Consider the following 16,568-nt stretch of genomic DNA (forward strand, 5'->3'; position numbering starts at 1 on the left):
CGGCTCTAGAGGGAGCACAGGGCCTGACAGCCAGCTTACTCCAGTGCCTGGAGGAGCACACAGGGCACGTTTAAAACGCTCCTATTTAAGTTAGAAATAGAAACGAAAGCCTCATAAATCAGATTCAAACAAGAGTCTGATATCACATGAAATTCCAGCAGCTGGTTATTAAAGTATTTAAAAAGTACCGCTTAAATGAAAGCACACAAAATAAATGAACAGAAGTGGGATTTGATTGTTAAAGAATGTCAAAGGCCTCAAAAAAAAAAAAAAAACGCTAAAGTCTGAATTCATCAAAAGTGCCGAAAAGACACTAATTGGGTATTTCAAAAACGGTGGTTTGAAACTGCAACTTGGTTTTTAAATAGAGAAACCAAACTGCATGGTGAACACAAGAACTTTTGCCCCGTGAGTATTACCAGGAAGGGCTCAGGGTCGGGTGGAAGGCAGCTATGTGTACCTAACGACAAAGGGGCCTCAGGTTCCCTCAGTAAAGTACACACGACCTCGAACACGCTAACTTGTTGCCGACACTTTCAGATCCTGACCACTTTCACAACTCGACAGGCCAAGGGAAAACTACTCAGTCAAAGGTTCCGTCACATTAGGACAACCTTCTAATGAATTAACATATAGGGTGCCAATTTTAACTTTGATATTTCTAAACACAGAATTGAACTCTCCTAGCTATCGACATGACCTGCCTCTTAGATCAAGCTGAAACAGACTAGCCTTTAAAAAACTGAAGTCAGAAAACTATCCTTTATTTCGTGAAGATAAAAAGGGGCCCTTCCATAGAAGATTTAAACGGTATCAACATTCTACCACAGAAATATATTGACCAAACATTTCTATGTGTGGGCAGTAAAACATGGTATAAATAGTAAAAAAAATAAAAATAAAAAAATCTAGACATTTAGGATATTCTATAAGTGGTTAAGACAATTCAACAAGTAAGACACTTTAATTGAAAATTAGATTCAATTATTTAAGTAATATAAAAATTTAGAAAGATTACAAATCTAACAAATTCAGTTTTAAAGAAATCTTACCAGGAGGGAATTAATAAATTCAGTTTCACTGAAATTGCACTTTGTCCACTGAGACTAGCCTGCAACTTTTTGTTGATCATGCTATAAAAATAATACTTTCTCCGTATTAGAATTTTACAACCTAAGTCTGAGCTGAAAATTTCAATGTGTGGATAATCTGAGCATCATCAAGTACTATCAAAGATTTAACCAACATTATACTTTCTCTGGATATAAAGCTAAGAATATTTGTACTAGTTTACTGAGAAATAATAAGTAAAAACAGGAATTCACTTAGAACATAAACAAAAAACCAAGTTGTGCAGCCCAATTAAAACAAAAGCAATAGATTAAATAGCTTTAATAACACCGCTAAAGTATTTAAAATCTCTTCCCAGGTAATTCAGGAAAGAGGATTAAAAGTGCCAACAGGTCCCTCCCGTCCCCAAGCAGCCTACGAACTCACCATCTTTAGGATCGCGCCGTACAGCCGCAGGAGCACTTTCCGAGGCTCGTCACCAATGGTGGCCAGAGTGTCGGGTAGGGAGCACTGGAACAGCATGTTACTGAGGCCACCTCTGTCGGAAATAAGAGGACAGTGAGCACCTGTTTTGCAAGTAAGTGAATCACTCTTTCCGGATAACTGTGGATGAGAAGTCAGGACGCCACAAGACCTGTTGGAGTCTGTGTCTTCATCTATTCTCGTAGGAGACTACTTGCAACAGAAATGATTAACTCCACAGCTTTCAGATCAATGCCAGGAGTCACATTAAAAACAGGCAAGTTCCCAATCTGTCCTTCTAGATTGGTGTTGGGGGAGAGGTCTTTAAATTGCATGTGTGCACCTGCGCGTGGCGTCTGCCCCAGAGAATGACAGGGACAGGAGAGCTCTGTGCAGCACAGTGAACGGGGGAATCCCAGAGAATGACAGGGACCCAGGAGAGCTCCGTGCAGCACAGTGAACGGGGGAATCCCAGAGAATGACAGGGACCCAGGAGAGCTCCCTGCAGCACAGTTAACGGGGGAATCCCAGAGAATGACAGGGACCCAGGAGAGCTCCCTGCAGCACAGTGAACGGGGGAAAATGCCTTTAAACCCAGTTCTTCTATGATCCAAAATTTCCACTATTTTCCCATAATTACCAGGTTAAAATCCTGGAGCGATACCTAAACCCCCTCCTCCAGGACTTTCCACTTGAAATACAGTTCCAAAATCCACCCCTTCCACGCCAATGTAGTAAACATTTCTCAACCGATTTTGACAAGCAGCCTTTTCAAAAACCTTGCAACATTAACCAGTTCTTGGAGCTTTCGGAGGAAATGACAGACCTTCCACTCTGACTACCAAAGACGAGCCAGAAGTTACAGAGGTCACTTAAACAGGAAAGAAATAGCCTTGGGGCCAAGTCGCCTGCCTGGGTTGGAAATGGTCAGGTACAGAGGAAGGTGAGTTCATGCAGGGACTGGAGTTCAATGAAGGAGCACGCTATCCTACACAAGGAGGAACGACAGACAAGAGGCTCATCTGTAGCAGACTTCAGAGTCCCTAAATCCTGTCCTCATCTAGTCAATAAATCTTAAGGAACTATTACATAAGCAAAGCACGACGCCGGAAGCTAGGGTAACCCAAAACTGAAGTACGCTCTGGCCCCAGCCTTCGAGAAACTTCCGCTGTAATGAAGACAGCAGACATCAGTTTTCTAGCATGAAGTTCCCCAGTCACAGGAGCCAGCAGCCTCTTTCACGGTCCCATCCACAAACAGTCGGTCCAGGCAAGCTACGCTCCCAAAGAGAGGCTCAAATAGAGAGCTAATTCACATCCCCAGGTGCCCAATGGGACACGGATCGTGAGCACATGCTGGCAAGCCCTGCCAAGAAACACAGACCAAGAGAAATGGGCTAATTCGCGTGGAGAGGAGAGAGAACGGGGGAAGTTTTAACCTGAAGGTTGGTTAATGTTGCTATATTAAGGTCAGCGGAACCATTTTGAAAGTCCTGCTCCTGACAGACATTCTCCTCCCTGCCCTGGAAAGAGAACCTGGGCTGTCTTCAGGCAGCAGTGTGCCCAGCAGCAAGATTCCACTTACCAGCTGCCTTCACAGCTAGGGGTGCCCGTGCGACCAAGTGCTGGCAAAGAAATGCAAAAGCAAGTGTTTGTGGGACTTTGGGAATCAATTTAAGACACGCTGTGCTCCCCCCTTCCTTCCCAGTCCTCCTCAGGAGAAGGTGCGTCAACTGCTAACCTCCCGTCCCCGAGCTCTAGACCCACCCTTCGGTTTTCTGTTGTGATGCTGGGCTGGCACTCGCCTCTTACCGCCCTCCTTTATCAATTACTCCCAGCAAGGTCCTGCCAGCGGGGCACCGGAGGGAGGCTGCAAGGAGGAGGAGGAGGAGGAAGGTGGGTTTGCCGGCTGTTCCTGTCCGCGTCCTACAGCAGCAACGTGGCCGCCCAGCAACGGCAGCTGTTCCAGTCCCCACTTCTTTGGGGAACCCCAGAACCAGCCTCATGGAGCCCTCTCAGGGGCACCAGCCCAGAGCGCCCAGCTCCACAGGGGCACTTCTCAAGTTCGAGATGCCAGGACTGCCAACCAGTGCCCTCTCCCCAGAGGTCAGGGTCCCAGCTCCGGGGGCCCCTCCCTGAGCTTCCAGGTTCCCATAACCCCAATCTTCCCTCGCCTTCCCCAGCCACAGCGGTGGGGCTGCTTCTGCAGTTCTTACTTTAATCGTTCTTGCGCTCCCTTTCGCTCTCCCACTTCTCCAGCACCTGCTCACCCAGTTCCTTCCACTAAATTCTCTATGTTGAAATACCTAGTGTGGTTTCCATTTTCTTGCCAGGGATTTTACTGGCACACACGGCCAGAGCATAAGCAGCTTCTCAGACTGTGAGAATAAGGGCCACATCCTAGGAACGGCAGAGCGCTGAGCTGACGGAGCCCGCATCCCCATTAGCCCGTGGAGTGCCACACTTGCCTGGCACGGCTACTTCTGGACCTCTTTAACACCAGAGGGAAATAAATGTCTGGGCCGTTTAAGTCACTGTTACTCTGGGCTTTTCTGTTATAAGCGGCCAAACCTGGTACTAAGTGATACAGGTTATCACTGCATCCACCTACTCATGTCCTTCCAATCTGGAAACTCCTCCCCACCCTTCTCTGCCATCTAAAAACTGCCCACTGTTTAAGACCAAGTTCAAAGTCCAACTTGAAGGAAGTTCTGCTGTCTTCTGCACTAGCTCGGTGAAGGCAGGGGCAATGCCTACTTCCACCCGCAAGGCCCGTGGCCCCTGATGGTGGATGCTCAACAGACTTTCTGAAAATGACAATACCCAGCAGCACTTCTGTCCCCGTCCCCCTTCTCCAAAGTCCTCCCGGTTATGTTTGATGAGTGCCTGTCTGACATTGTTCTCTAACAGCTTTGGTGGCTTAGTCTTGGCTCCCTAATCAGACTGGCAGCTCCTAAGGGACAGTCTCACCTCCTGGGGGAAGGCGACAGCAAAGAGAAAGACCACTGGCTTCAGAGCCCGGGAGCCAGGGATTCAGACCCCGATTCGGCCACTTAGTAGCTGTGTAATCCTGAGCACCTCATTGAACCTCTCTGACCCTCAAGTTCCCTCCTCTGTTCAAGACTAGTACTAATTCAGGCATTGTAACAGCCGGGTCACAGAGCCCTGGTGCTGCGGCATTCTGAGTACGCGGCAAGGATGAGCTCATTTCACCCTCCCAATAATCCACAGGGTGGAGGCTGGTATTGCCTCCATTTCACAGATGGGGAAATCGTGGCACACGGCGAGGAAGTAGCTGAGCCAGGATCCAAATGCAGGTGTCTGGCTCCAGAGTCCTTGCTTTTAACTCTGATGCCGTGAGAGACGAGACAAAGCACGAGATCACCACGTGCCATGCGGAGTAGGTGCTGTGATCACCCCAAAGTCAACCACGAGAGCTCTCGATCAGGACTAGTCTGGGGGCCGGCCCCGCAGCCTAGTGGTTAAGTTCGCGCGCTCTGCTTCGGCGGCCCAGGGTTTTGCCGGTTCAGATCCTGGGCGCGGACATGGCACCGCTCATCAGGCCATGTTGAGGTGGCGTCCCACATGCCACAACTAGAAGGACCTACAACTAAAAATACACAACTATGTACTGGGGTGGGGGGGATCTGGGGCGATAAAGCAGGAAAAAAAAAAGAAGATCGGCAACAGTTGTTAGCTCAGGTGCCAATCTTTAAGGAAAAAAAAAAAAGGACTAGTCTGTACAAAGTTGCACAAAACCAACGTCTCTGCTTGCTACGGCTGCTGGAACAGATGGCCACAAACTTAGTGGGTTAAAATAAGACAGATTCCCTTACAGTTCTGGAGTTCAGATGCCAGAAAATAGGTCTCATGGGGTAAAATCAAGGTGTCACCAGGGCTGTACATCGAGAGGATACACCACATTCCAGGAGACACACACAGAATAACTAGAAACAGGGACCACGGAGCTAAAGGGCTTCGAAGAACAGAGGTTACCAGGGAGGAAGGAGGAGTGAGCGCGGAACGGGCACAGAGGGTCAGTCTGGAAGACGAAAACATTCAACGTGAGCATATCTGAGGCCACTAAGCTGGACGCTTAGAAGTGGTTAAAATGGTAAATTTTACGCTGTATATATTTTCCCACAATTTTTTAAAAAAAGAATGAAGTACTGATCCATGCTACAACATGGATGAACCTTAAAAACATTACACCAAGTGAAAGAAGTCAGCCACAAAAGACCACAAATGATATGATTCCATTCACACGAAATGTCCACAACAAGGAAATCTACAGAGACAGAAACTAGATGAGTGCGTGCCTAGGCCAGCAGAGGGGTCCTGGGGGTCCTGGGCAGGAGGGGGCTAAAGGGACAGGGTTTAAGCCACAGAGACCTAATGCACAGGATAATGAATATAGACAATTACTATAGTTGTACTGTAATTATGTAATATAAATACAGCAACATCGGCAACCATATTACAATCTATAAACAAACCAGAGTAACACGCCGTACACCTTAAACTTAATGTTACACGTCAAGTTTATTCAATAAAAAATAAATCAAAGGGACACGGTTTCCTTCTGTGATGATGAAAATGTTCTAAATTGATAGTGGTGATGGTTGTACCCACCTGTGGACCCACTAAAAAGCACTGACTCGCACACTTCAAATGGGTGAACGGTAGGGTGTGTTAACTACAGCTCAACAAAGCTGTTTCCAAAAGAAGAAAAATCACTTTTTTCCTATGTAAAGACTTTTTCTTAACCAATTCAAAAACTGGAACGTGCTTCTACAGAAACAAAGTCTCCCGGATGTAAATAAAGTCCTATTGAAGAATATTTTTAATAGCTGATTTAAAAGATAAGCAATCACGAGTATCTGGCAACCGCTGCGAGAGTAGGGACTTATTTCCCCAGAGGCGAATGAGCTGTCCAGCCCAGGGAGGAGGAACAGAAAGGCAGGGAGCCCAAGGCCCGGCTCTGCCCAAAGGGAGCGCGAAGCAGATGGAAGGTGTGGAGACGGAAGGAGCCGCGTACCCTGCACCCTTCTTCTCGACTTCTGGGAATCGCCCGGTCGCATCCAGGCACAGCCAGCACAGGCTTCCAGCTACCCAGCAACAGGACAGGCACGACACCAGTGAAAAGCCTCGTTTTCCTTCCCGTCACACACTCTTGAAAGCTCGGCCCAGAGCAAGAGCAAACAGACGGAGCACTGTTCCACGTTGCGTAACCCCCTGCTAAGTTCAGCTCTGGCCTCCTACAGAAGGCAGGCAGGCCGGCTCGGCCAGACGCGAGGCGCGACCTGGACGTCCTTCACTTCTTCCACTGGGCCTCTGTTGCGCAATCTGCTCTAGTGGATGGAAGTGGACCATCGATTATTTTTTAGTGACAGTCAAAATAAATGAAAGAAGGTCACTGTCACAGATGACCCAGACTGGGAGAAACCACCTAGAAAAAAGCCAGTTACCAACAAACCAAACAATAGGACTAGGAACAGGAAGATAGGTTGGGAAGATATGCCACAGAAACGGCAGCAAAAACACGACAGCGCAACGTACCTCATCACGTGTCAAGAACAGCCTCGAAGCAAAACCCCAGGAACTCTCAAGGATTTCAAAGGAGTTTGAAACGACGAACTTTTTACCATCTGGTAGAAGAGCTTTATAATAAACATACACGTCATAATTAAATTTAGGAGGCACGAGATACTCGTGTAAGCAGAATATCAAATAAAATGAAAATAACATTTATTTCACGTTCAACACACGTCAGCAACGCTTGGCAGGCAGGAGGCTGAAAAAGGTAGAAGTCGCTGCTGGCGGGCATTCCAACCAGAACCTTCCTGGTCTGGCGGAGCGGGCATCAGTAGTCTCCACCACACGGGCTCGAAAACAAGACAAAGGGACACCGTGCGGAATAAAGAGCCTCCTGCATAGAGACTGTTAATCGGATATGAAAATAATCGTTCCGATTTCTCCTGATACACAGCTAGTCAAGAAATTAACTTACAATTAAGAAGAACTTGACTCATCAAACGACAGCGCACACAGAACATCAAGGATATCTGAAAAAACACGCAAAAAACAAAGAGCAAACCCCACACTGAAGAACCCAACAGCTAACTGGTTTACATGCTAAAGAAAATGAGCGGTGAGAAAGGAGCCAGCAACAGCTCAGCCACCTTCGAGCTCTGCCTCTGCACAAGGGACCGGGAACTGAGGGGACCCACGCATGTTTTCAGAATTTCAACTCAGTTTTACCAGTTTCGCCAAAGCAACTAAAGCAGGCTGCTTGGAACGTGTGTTAAATTGTTTGACTTTCGGATTTTAGAATCCATGTTTCAAAAAATCACGTTCGTATGAATCTCAAAGACCCAAAAAATAAAAAAAAATAACCAGTTACCCAAATTCTGTCTTTCGAACATAACCACTTTGAACATTTTGGTATATTTTTTTTTGTCATTTTCCTAAGCTCCTTCTTCCTACTTCCTTCTTTTTAGTAAAATTGGGATTATATGGAATATATGGTGCGATAATGTTCCTTTACCACTTATGAGCATTTTCCATCAATTCAGCAATAAAAACATGATTTCTAATCAGGCATAGAATTTCATCTTAGGGGCCGGCTCCGTGGCCGAGTGGTTGAGTTCACGCACTCCGCTGCAGCGGCCCAGGGTTCAGATCCTGAGGGCGCACATGGCACCGCTCGTCAGGCCACGTTGAGGCAGCGTCCCACATCCCACAACTAGAAGGACCTGCAACTAAGATATACAACTGTGTACGGGGGGGGTTGGGGAGATAAAGCAGGAAAAAAAAAAAAAAAAGATTGGCAACAGTTGTGAGCCCAGGTGCCAATCTTTAAAAAAAAGAATTTCATCTTAAAGATGCAGAATGGTATACCAACCGCCTACTGCTAGATCCCGTGTTTTCCCTTACTTTTTACTTCTATACGTAACTCTGTATCACACATACCTGTATGTCAATCTGTATGCACAATCTGATGAGATCCTTTAGTTAAAGCCGGGTTTTCTGGGTCAAAGGGCATTAACATCATAAAATTTCTTGATGCTAAAATGTCCTAAAAAAGAGCTGTAGGGGTTCACCCTTCGGCCATCGGTGTCCAAACTCCCATCTCATATCTCCATTGACTTGTTTTTTTTAATCAATGAAAACTTGATGTATCAAAAATAATTTTTAAAAACATTAAATTGCTAGTGAAGATCATTTTTTTAAGGCTTCGAGGTAACCAGTTTAACTCTACAATATACATAAAATTAACAAATGGCATGAAATACTTTAAAGTTAAAACATTGTTGCAAAGGAAATAACTCTAAGTACATCAACATGGAAAAAAAGTCCAAATAAACAACAAAACACGCTGGAGTCAGCCGCCTTATCTCAGCGCATTTCTTGAGGACATGCCTTAGCGATTACATGCTAAGTCGCTTCTCCCCAAAGTGGTAATTGCACTGCATACAATTCATCACTGAGAGGAGAAAAGAAAATTGGAAAATGTAAACTAGCAGATAATCTAAAAGTTTAGTTGACCCAGAAATAGATCAATGGCACTGTGTCACTGCAGGCAACTTATCGATTAACAACTCATTTTAAAAGAACCTTGGCAAACTCCACAAAGTCATTTCAAAGCAAAAATCACGCCACAAAACTAAGATCAGGCGTCTGATGCTACTTCCTCTCAGAGCTCCGAACAGCAAGGAATATCATCGCGCCTTCTGAATGTGGAAGGTCTTCTTGGAAGAGAAGCCTAGACAACACAGGTTCCGCTCAGTCAGATACGAACCAAAATGTTCCAAACACGCAGGATTACGAATCCTCTTATACGTGAAGTATTCTGTTACAAGTACACCTTATCACAAAAATGTTCTGATGCTTCTGCACTTAACACGAAATACACAGCTTCTAAAAGAATTCAAAATTCTGATCTAAAGAGCTTATTTCAGAATAAAACAGATTTTTTGTTTTAGGAAGATTAGCCCTGAGCTAACATCTGCTGCCAATCCTCCTTTGTTTGCTGAGGAAGACTGGCCCTGAGCTAACATCCGTACCCATCTTCCTCTACTTTTTTTTTTTTAAATATGTGGGATGCCTGCCACAGCATGGAGTGCCAAGTGGTGCCATGTCTGCACCCAGGATCCAAACCGGCGAACCCTGGGACGCCGAAGCAGAACGTGCGCACTTAACCGCTGCCCTAAAATAGAATTGTAACACCCATTCAGAATGAGCATTTTTAAGTGTATACTTTGGCGGCATTAAGTGTATTCACACTGTTGTGCTACTAAGACCACCCTCCATCTCCATAGCTCTTTTTACTTGTAAAACTGAAACTCTGGCCCCATTAAACACTCCATCCCCCCTCCCTCCGGCCCTGGAACCACCAGTCTACTGTGTCTCTGAATCTGACTACTCCAGGGACCCCACAGGAGTCAACTCACACAAGATTTGGCACAAGATTTGTCCTTTTGTGACCGGCTTATTTCACTCAGTATAATGTCCTCAAGGTTCACCCATCTTGTAGCATGCATGTGTCAGAAACTCTTTCTTGGTGAGGAAGATTAGCCCTGAGCTCAACTTGCAACAATCATGGCTCAGGTGGAAAATAAAACAACACTTGAGTGAAATGAGAGCATCCATCGGCAGTAATCAGGAACAGGGCCTCACCGCCCAGCCTGGAGGCAGAGCTGGGAGAAGCGCCTTCCATCCCCAGAACGCTGGCTCCACACCAGCAGCTGTGCGACCTTGAGCAAGGTACCCAAGGCCTCTAAGCCTGCCTCCGCACCAGACGATAATGCAGCGGCATCTGAGAGGGGTTTCTCTGGGTTCCATGAGATGTCAGCTGCTCAGCAGCAGCACCAATTGCAAAGCAAAGGTTAATTTTTAAGAGCTTGCCGGGCGGATGAAGAAAGCTGGTCTTTAGCCCTCTCCTCCAGGCTTGCTCACCCTCAGCTCTGTTGACATCCGGGGCCCGATAACTCTCTCAGGGCAGGAGGAGGCCGTCGTGGGCACTGGAAGATGTTTACTTCAGTATCCCTGCCCTCTCCCGACTCGATGCCAGCAGGGCCAGCACCACCACCAACCGTGACAACCAAAAATGTATCCACGAAATACAAGGACGTACACCTGAAATGTACATAATGTCATAATGCAATGTGACCTCAATTTTAAAAAATGTATCCAGACATTACCAAATGTCCCTCAGAAAGTGTCCCTAAAATACCCATTTCAAGCCACTATCCTCGGCATCCTTGGAACACAGACGTCTCCGCCTGCTCTTCCCACCTGGAAGGTCCTTCCCCCGGTCAGAGTTCAGGGGGTCGCCGCTTTCTCCACACAGTGCTCCACATCCCCTCCAGCTCCCAGTGACCTCCCGGGCCTGACATCTTCATGTTTCATCTTCAGCCTCCGGGCTACTGTGATACTCAACAAAAGGAGCACAGGGCACGGTGAGATGTGTAAATGGTACGAAAGACGTGAGCATTACAAGCTCACTGTGGATGCGAGGTGGACCCATGGAAAGCTCAAGATGAGGGCTGTCCTAGTGCAGCCCAAGAGCCTGGGCTTGCTGATGGGGACACGAGGAGGGCGGCGAGGCCGGCTGCCAGGCCTCCACCGCACGGGAAAACCAGGAAGGAGAACGGGGGCAGCAGTACCGCAGCCGGACAAGCCAAGAGACAGACTGAAAAAGAAACTCCCGGAACAAATAAGCTATCATAGCAAGGCTGCAGGATACAAAGGCAATATACAAAAGTCCATCGCTTTCCTACATACCAGCAATGAACAAGTTCAAATTAAAAATATATCGCCATTTACACTGGCAACCAAAAACGGAAACACTTAGGTATAAATCTAAGAAAATATGTACAGGATCTCTATGAGGAAAACCACACAACTCTAATAAAAGATATCAAAGAGGAACTAAGTAAATGGAAAGACAGTCCACGTTTATGGAGCGGGAGACTCAAGATTGTCAAGACGTCAGTTCTTCTCTACTTGATCTGTAACCAAAACCCCAGCAAGTTATTTTGTGAACATAAGCAAACGGACTCTAAAGTTCACACGGAGAGGCAAAGTCCCAGAAGAGCCAACACAAGAGTGAAGGAAAAGAACAAAGCTGGAGGACCGACGCTCCCTGACTTCAGGACTCACGGTAAGGGCCGGCCCCGGGGCCGAGTGGGTAAGTTCGCGTGCTCCGCTTCGGCGGCCCAGGGTTTCACCGGTTCGGATCCTGGGCGCGGACCTAGCACTGCTCATCAGGCCACGCTGAGGCGGCATCCCACACAGCAGAACTAGAATACACAACTATGTACTGGGGAGCTTTGGGGAGAAAAAGAAAAAAATAAAAGACTTACTATAAAGCCACAGTAAACGAGACAGTGTGCTATTGGCAAAGAACAGACAAATAGATCAATGGAATAGAATGGAGAGCCCAGAAACAGATCCCCATAAATATAGTCCACTAACCTTGACGAAAAGGAATGGCAATTTAGGGCCGGCCCAGTGGTGCAGCGGTTAAGTTCACATGTTCCGCTTCTCCGCGGCCCGGGGTTCGCCAGTTTGGATTCCAGGTGCAGACATGACACCACCTGGCAAACGCCATGCTGTGGTAGGCGTCCCATGTATAAAGTAGAGGAAGATGGGCACGGATGTTAGCTCAGCGCCAGTCTTCCCCAGCAAAAAGAGGAGGATTGGCAGTAGTTAGCTCAGGGCTAATCTTCCTCAAAACAAACAAAAAAAAGGGCATGGCAATTTAATGGAGACAGGATAGTCTTCAACAAATGGTGCTGAAACAACTGGATATTCACGTGCGAAAAAAAGGAAATCTAGACACAGATCCTACACCCTTCACAAAAATTAACTCAAAATAGATCATAGACCTGAATGTAAAATGCAAAACTAGAAAACTACAAGGTAACACAGGAGAAAATCTAGACGACCTCGGGCACGGCGATGACATTTTAGATACACCACAAAAGACACAATCCATGAAAGAAATAATTGATAAGCTGGACTCCATTAAAATGTAAAACTTCTGTTCTGCAAAAGACACTATCAAGAGAGCAAGACAAGCCAAAAACTAGAAGAAAATATCTGCAAAAGACACTGATAAAGACTATTATCCAAAATATATAAAGAACTCTTAAAACTCAACAAGAAAACAAAAACCTGATTAAAAAATAGGCAAAAGACCTAAACACACACCTCACCAAAGAAGATATACAGATGGCAAGTAAGCATATGAAAAGATGCTCCACATCATGTCATTAGAGAATCGCAAATTAAAACAACAGTGAGGGCCAGCCCGGTGGTGCAGCGGTTAAGTGCACACGTTCCACTTCAGCGGCCTGGGGTTCGCTGGGTTGAATCCCGGGTGCAGACATGGCACCGCTTGGCAAGCCATGCTGTGGTAGGCGTCCCGCATATAAAGTAGAGGAAGATGGGCACGGATGTTAGCTCAGGGCCAGTCTTCCTCAGCAAAAAGAGGAGGATTGGCGGCAGATGTTAGCTCAGGGCTAATCTTCCTCAAAAAAAATATTTGATTTAATTTAAAAAATAAAACAACAATGAGATAGCACCACACACCTATTAGATGGGCCAAAATCCAGAACACTGTCAACACCAAATGCTGATGAGGATGTGGAACAGCAGGAACTCGCATTCATTGCTGGTGGCAATGCAAAATGGTACAGCCACTTTAGAAGACAGTTTGGCAAATTCTTACAAAACTAAACATGCTCCTACCATACGATCCAGCAGTCACACTCCTTGGTATTTACCCAAAAGACTTGAAAACTTAAGTCCACACAAAAAGCTGCACATGGACGTTTAGAGCAGCTTTCTTCATCATTATCAAAACTTGGAAGCAATCAAGACGTCCTTCAGGGGCTGGCCCCGTGGCCGAGGGGTTAAGTTCGCGCGCTCCACTGCAGGCGGCCCAGTGTTTCGTTGGTTCGAATCCTGGGCGCGGACATGGCACTGCTCGTCAAACCACGCTGAGGCAGCGTCCCATGTGCCACAACTAGAAGGACCCACAACGAAGAATATACAACTATGTACCGGGGGGCTTTGGGGAGAAAAAGGAAAAAAAATAAATTAAAAAACCTTAAAAAAAAAAAATGAACCTCTTAAGAAAAAAAGACGTCCTTCAGTAGGTAAACAGATGAACGGTGGTCCATCCAGACAACAGATTCAGTGCGAAAACAAAATATGCCATCAAGCCATCAAAAGACATGGAGGAAAGCTAAAGACATTTAGAAGTGAAAGAAGCCAAATGGAAAAGGCCACATACTGTCTGATTCCAATTATATGACATTCTAGAAAAGGCAAAACCATGGGGACAGCCAAAGCCTCAGGAGTACAGGGGAGCAAGGGGTGAACAGGCAGAGGACAGGGGACTTGTAGGGCAGTGAAACTACAGTCATGCGTCCCTTAACGACGAGGACATGTTCTGAGACTGTGACACAAGGCCACTTCGTTGCTGTGCGAACATCCCAAAATGCACTTACACAATCCTAGATGCAGAGCCTACGACACACCCAGGCTGCACGGCACTGGTCTTACAGGACCAGCTTCATGTGAGCAGTCTGCTGTTGACGGAAACATTCCGTGCTGCGTGACTTATCCTGGAGGCTACTACAATGGTGGATACCCGTCATACATTTGTCCAAACCTAAAGAATGCACAACACCAAGAGAAAACTCTAATGGAAACTCTGGACTTTGGGTAATAATGATGTCTCACTCTAGGTTCACGGATGGTAATAAACACAACACTGGGGGCGAGGCGGGGGGGCATTATATGAGAACTCTCTGTACTTTCTGCTCAATTTGGCTGTGAACATTAAACTGCTCTAAAGAAACTAAGCTTCTTAATTTTCTTAAAAAAGAAGGAAGGCTACTTAAGGGGCTAACTTTTCCTAGGAAACAGTAAAAAACAAAGTGTAATCGAAACTTCATCTTGAAAAACGAAACTGAAAATTATTTACGGTCTTAGAGGTAACAATTTAGGTTACAAATACAACTACGCACATAAAAAGGAAATCAAGTAGGGAGTTTTGGCACAACTTTCCCCCCAAATTTTATGATGTCACCGTAAAACGCAATTCACTCCCTACTTGATGTTTACTGCATAATTCTGCAAATATGTCTCAGAACCTTGCCAGTCTTTTCGAGGGCTTCTGTCTTTGGACATTTAAATGATTCTACTCTGAAGGGCTGGGTGCTATCACCCTCCCCACCAATTTTCATCTGTCAGTGGGTCTCCCTGTGGGAGGCAATCCGTCAACCGATGTGTGTGAAACTTGAACAGTTCTCAAACATGTCTTTCATCAAACTTCATGAAATCTTGAATCTTTTGTAAGATTTGCAATTCCATTTCATGAATGATCGTGACTTTTATCAATGAGCAACGAGAGTGATCATAGCAAACCCTTGACCTGACAGGCATGGACAGAAGCCGGTGTGCGTTAGCTGTGATGGCTGGGCATGGAGAAAATTTTCAAGAGGTCAGTTCATTCATGACAATTTGCATGTTATAATTTTCATCTTTCTTTATATCACTCATAGCTTGAGGGACTCAGGCAAACAAAAGTCTGATTACAAAGACCCCTGTCATCACACTAGGAAGATAGGAAACAGGCCAATTTAAAGTAAAATCCAGCACCTCCCGTGAGTCAGGCCCTATTCTATTGCTGGAGATACAAAGATGAACATGACATGCCTTCTAGGAATTCAATCTAACAAGAGAGTCAAATGAATAAACACACACACAGTGAGGGTTGCGGTATGAAGGTGTGTATGTATGAAGGGCTATGGAAGAAACAGAAATGAGGACGAAATTAATGCTGTCTGGTTCCCTCTGTGTTAGGCCTTGAAGGAGGAATTTTAAAAGCAGACACCAGACTGCCAAGCAGAGTGTGGGAGCAAAGAAAGGCCTGGAGGCTGAAAACACAAAGCTCATTCAGGAAACGCAGGGTCCAGCGTGACTAGCTCACTGTTAGTGACTGCTGGTTAGGGGGGAGGAGTGATTTTAAAACAGTAACAAGAAAAGAACCACTCTAAAAAGGGAGGCTGGGCCCAAGTTTCAAGCATGCAAACAAGTTTGGAGTTTATTCTCTAGCTCCGGGAAGCCACCGTAGACTTTGAAACAAAGGACTAACGATATTTGAGAACTACCTGGCAACTGCATATAAAATGGATTAGAGTGAGGATCACGAAGCTGGGGGATACCCAAAGCTCCTGTTACAGGGTCTAAGCAAGGACAGCGGACCTGGACTCCTGGCCTCGGGAGCAACAAAGGGAGCAGACAGTAGGTGTGGACGCAAAAGAAGCTACGCAGGTCCTAGCTGCCACTGCGCGCAGAGGAGGGCATTCTGGGTAACGCAAAGAGTTAGAGACGATCCTGGGGCTCCCACCAGCTGCTGCTAAGAACTCATATTCCAGGATTCTGAGGGGCAAAGGGTTAAATAAATGTGGGATGCACTGGGATCTGATAAACCGCTGCAGGTGGACCCACACTCAGCAAAAAGCTGGGGCTGGAGAATGGGGTCGGGAAGGGCCAGTAACGCGACAGCTGGAGCCGCAGGAAACGCAGTGCCTGTGGGGGGCCACGGAATTTCAACCGTGGAATTCAACTCCCGGAGAAAAGGGACAAAACATCCTCAATGCTTTTAGAAGGACGAGTTTGAGCAAACCATAAAGGTTTAACTGATGAGTGACATTTCCTGGAAAAGGGCCACAAAAATGTCTTAAGGCTGCATCCAGGGTGTCCGGACGTTTTCCGTTTTCCAGACAACAGGGGAGAGCCCTGGAGCAGGAGGGGGCTGCCAGACACCTGGGAAGTCAGGCTCCGACGTCAGCACAGAGCCACTGACCTGGAGCAAGTCACTCCCCCTCCAGGTTCTCCATTTTACGGCCCGGTGATTAGCCAGTCTAGATCATTCTCTATCACTATTCTCACTGAGAATCTTCACGCCTGACTAGATGTGATAATTTTGAACAGAGTTTCATTTTTAAAAAAAGT

The 16,568-nt window shown here is 46.2% G+C and overlaps 1 protein-coding gene across 7 annotated transcripts in view; it reads right to left on the bottom strand.

Moving 5' to 3' along the window:
- The window catches only part of CHKA (choline kinase alpha), a 52,356-nt gene that overhangs the window by 33,861 nt on the left and 1,927 nt on the right, over window positions 1-16,568 (bottom strand). For 3 of the 7 annotated variants that reach the window (XM_070564336.1, XM_070564337.1, XM_070564341.1), the window contains exon 2: window positions 1,498-1,609. In XM_070564336.1, coding sequence (XP_070420437.1) covers window positions 1,498-1,609 — 112 coding nt within the window. Of the gene's footprint in view, window positions 1-1,497; window positions 1,610-6,570; window positions 6,884-7,091; window positions 7,839-10,490; window positions 12,057-16,568 lie in introns of those variants that run through there. The other 4 variants (XM_070564338.1, XM_008520706.2, XM_070564340.1 and 1 more) reach the window with 4 other exon arrangements.

This window comes from Equus przewalskii, chromosome 11 (assembly GCF_037783145.1).
Source record: "Equus przewalskii isolate Varuska chromosome 11, EquPr2, whole genome shotgun sequence".
NCBI lineage: Eukaryota > Metazoa > Chordata > Mammalia > Perissodactyla > Equidae > Equus > Equus przewalskii.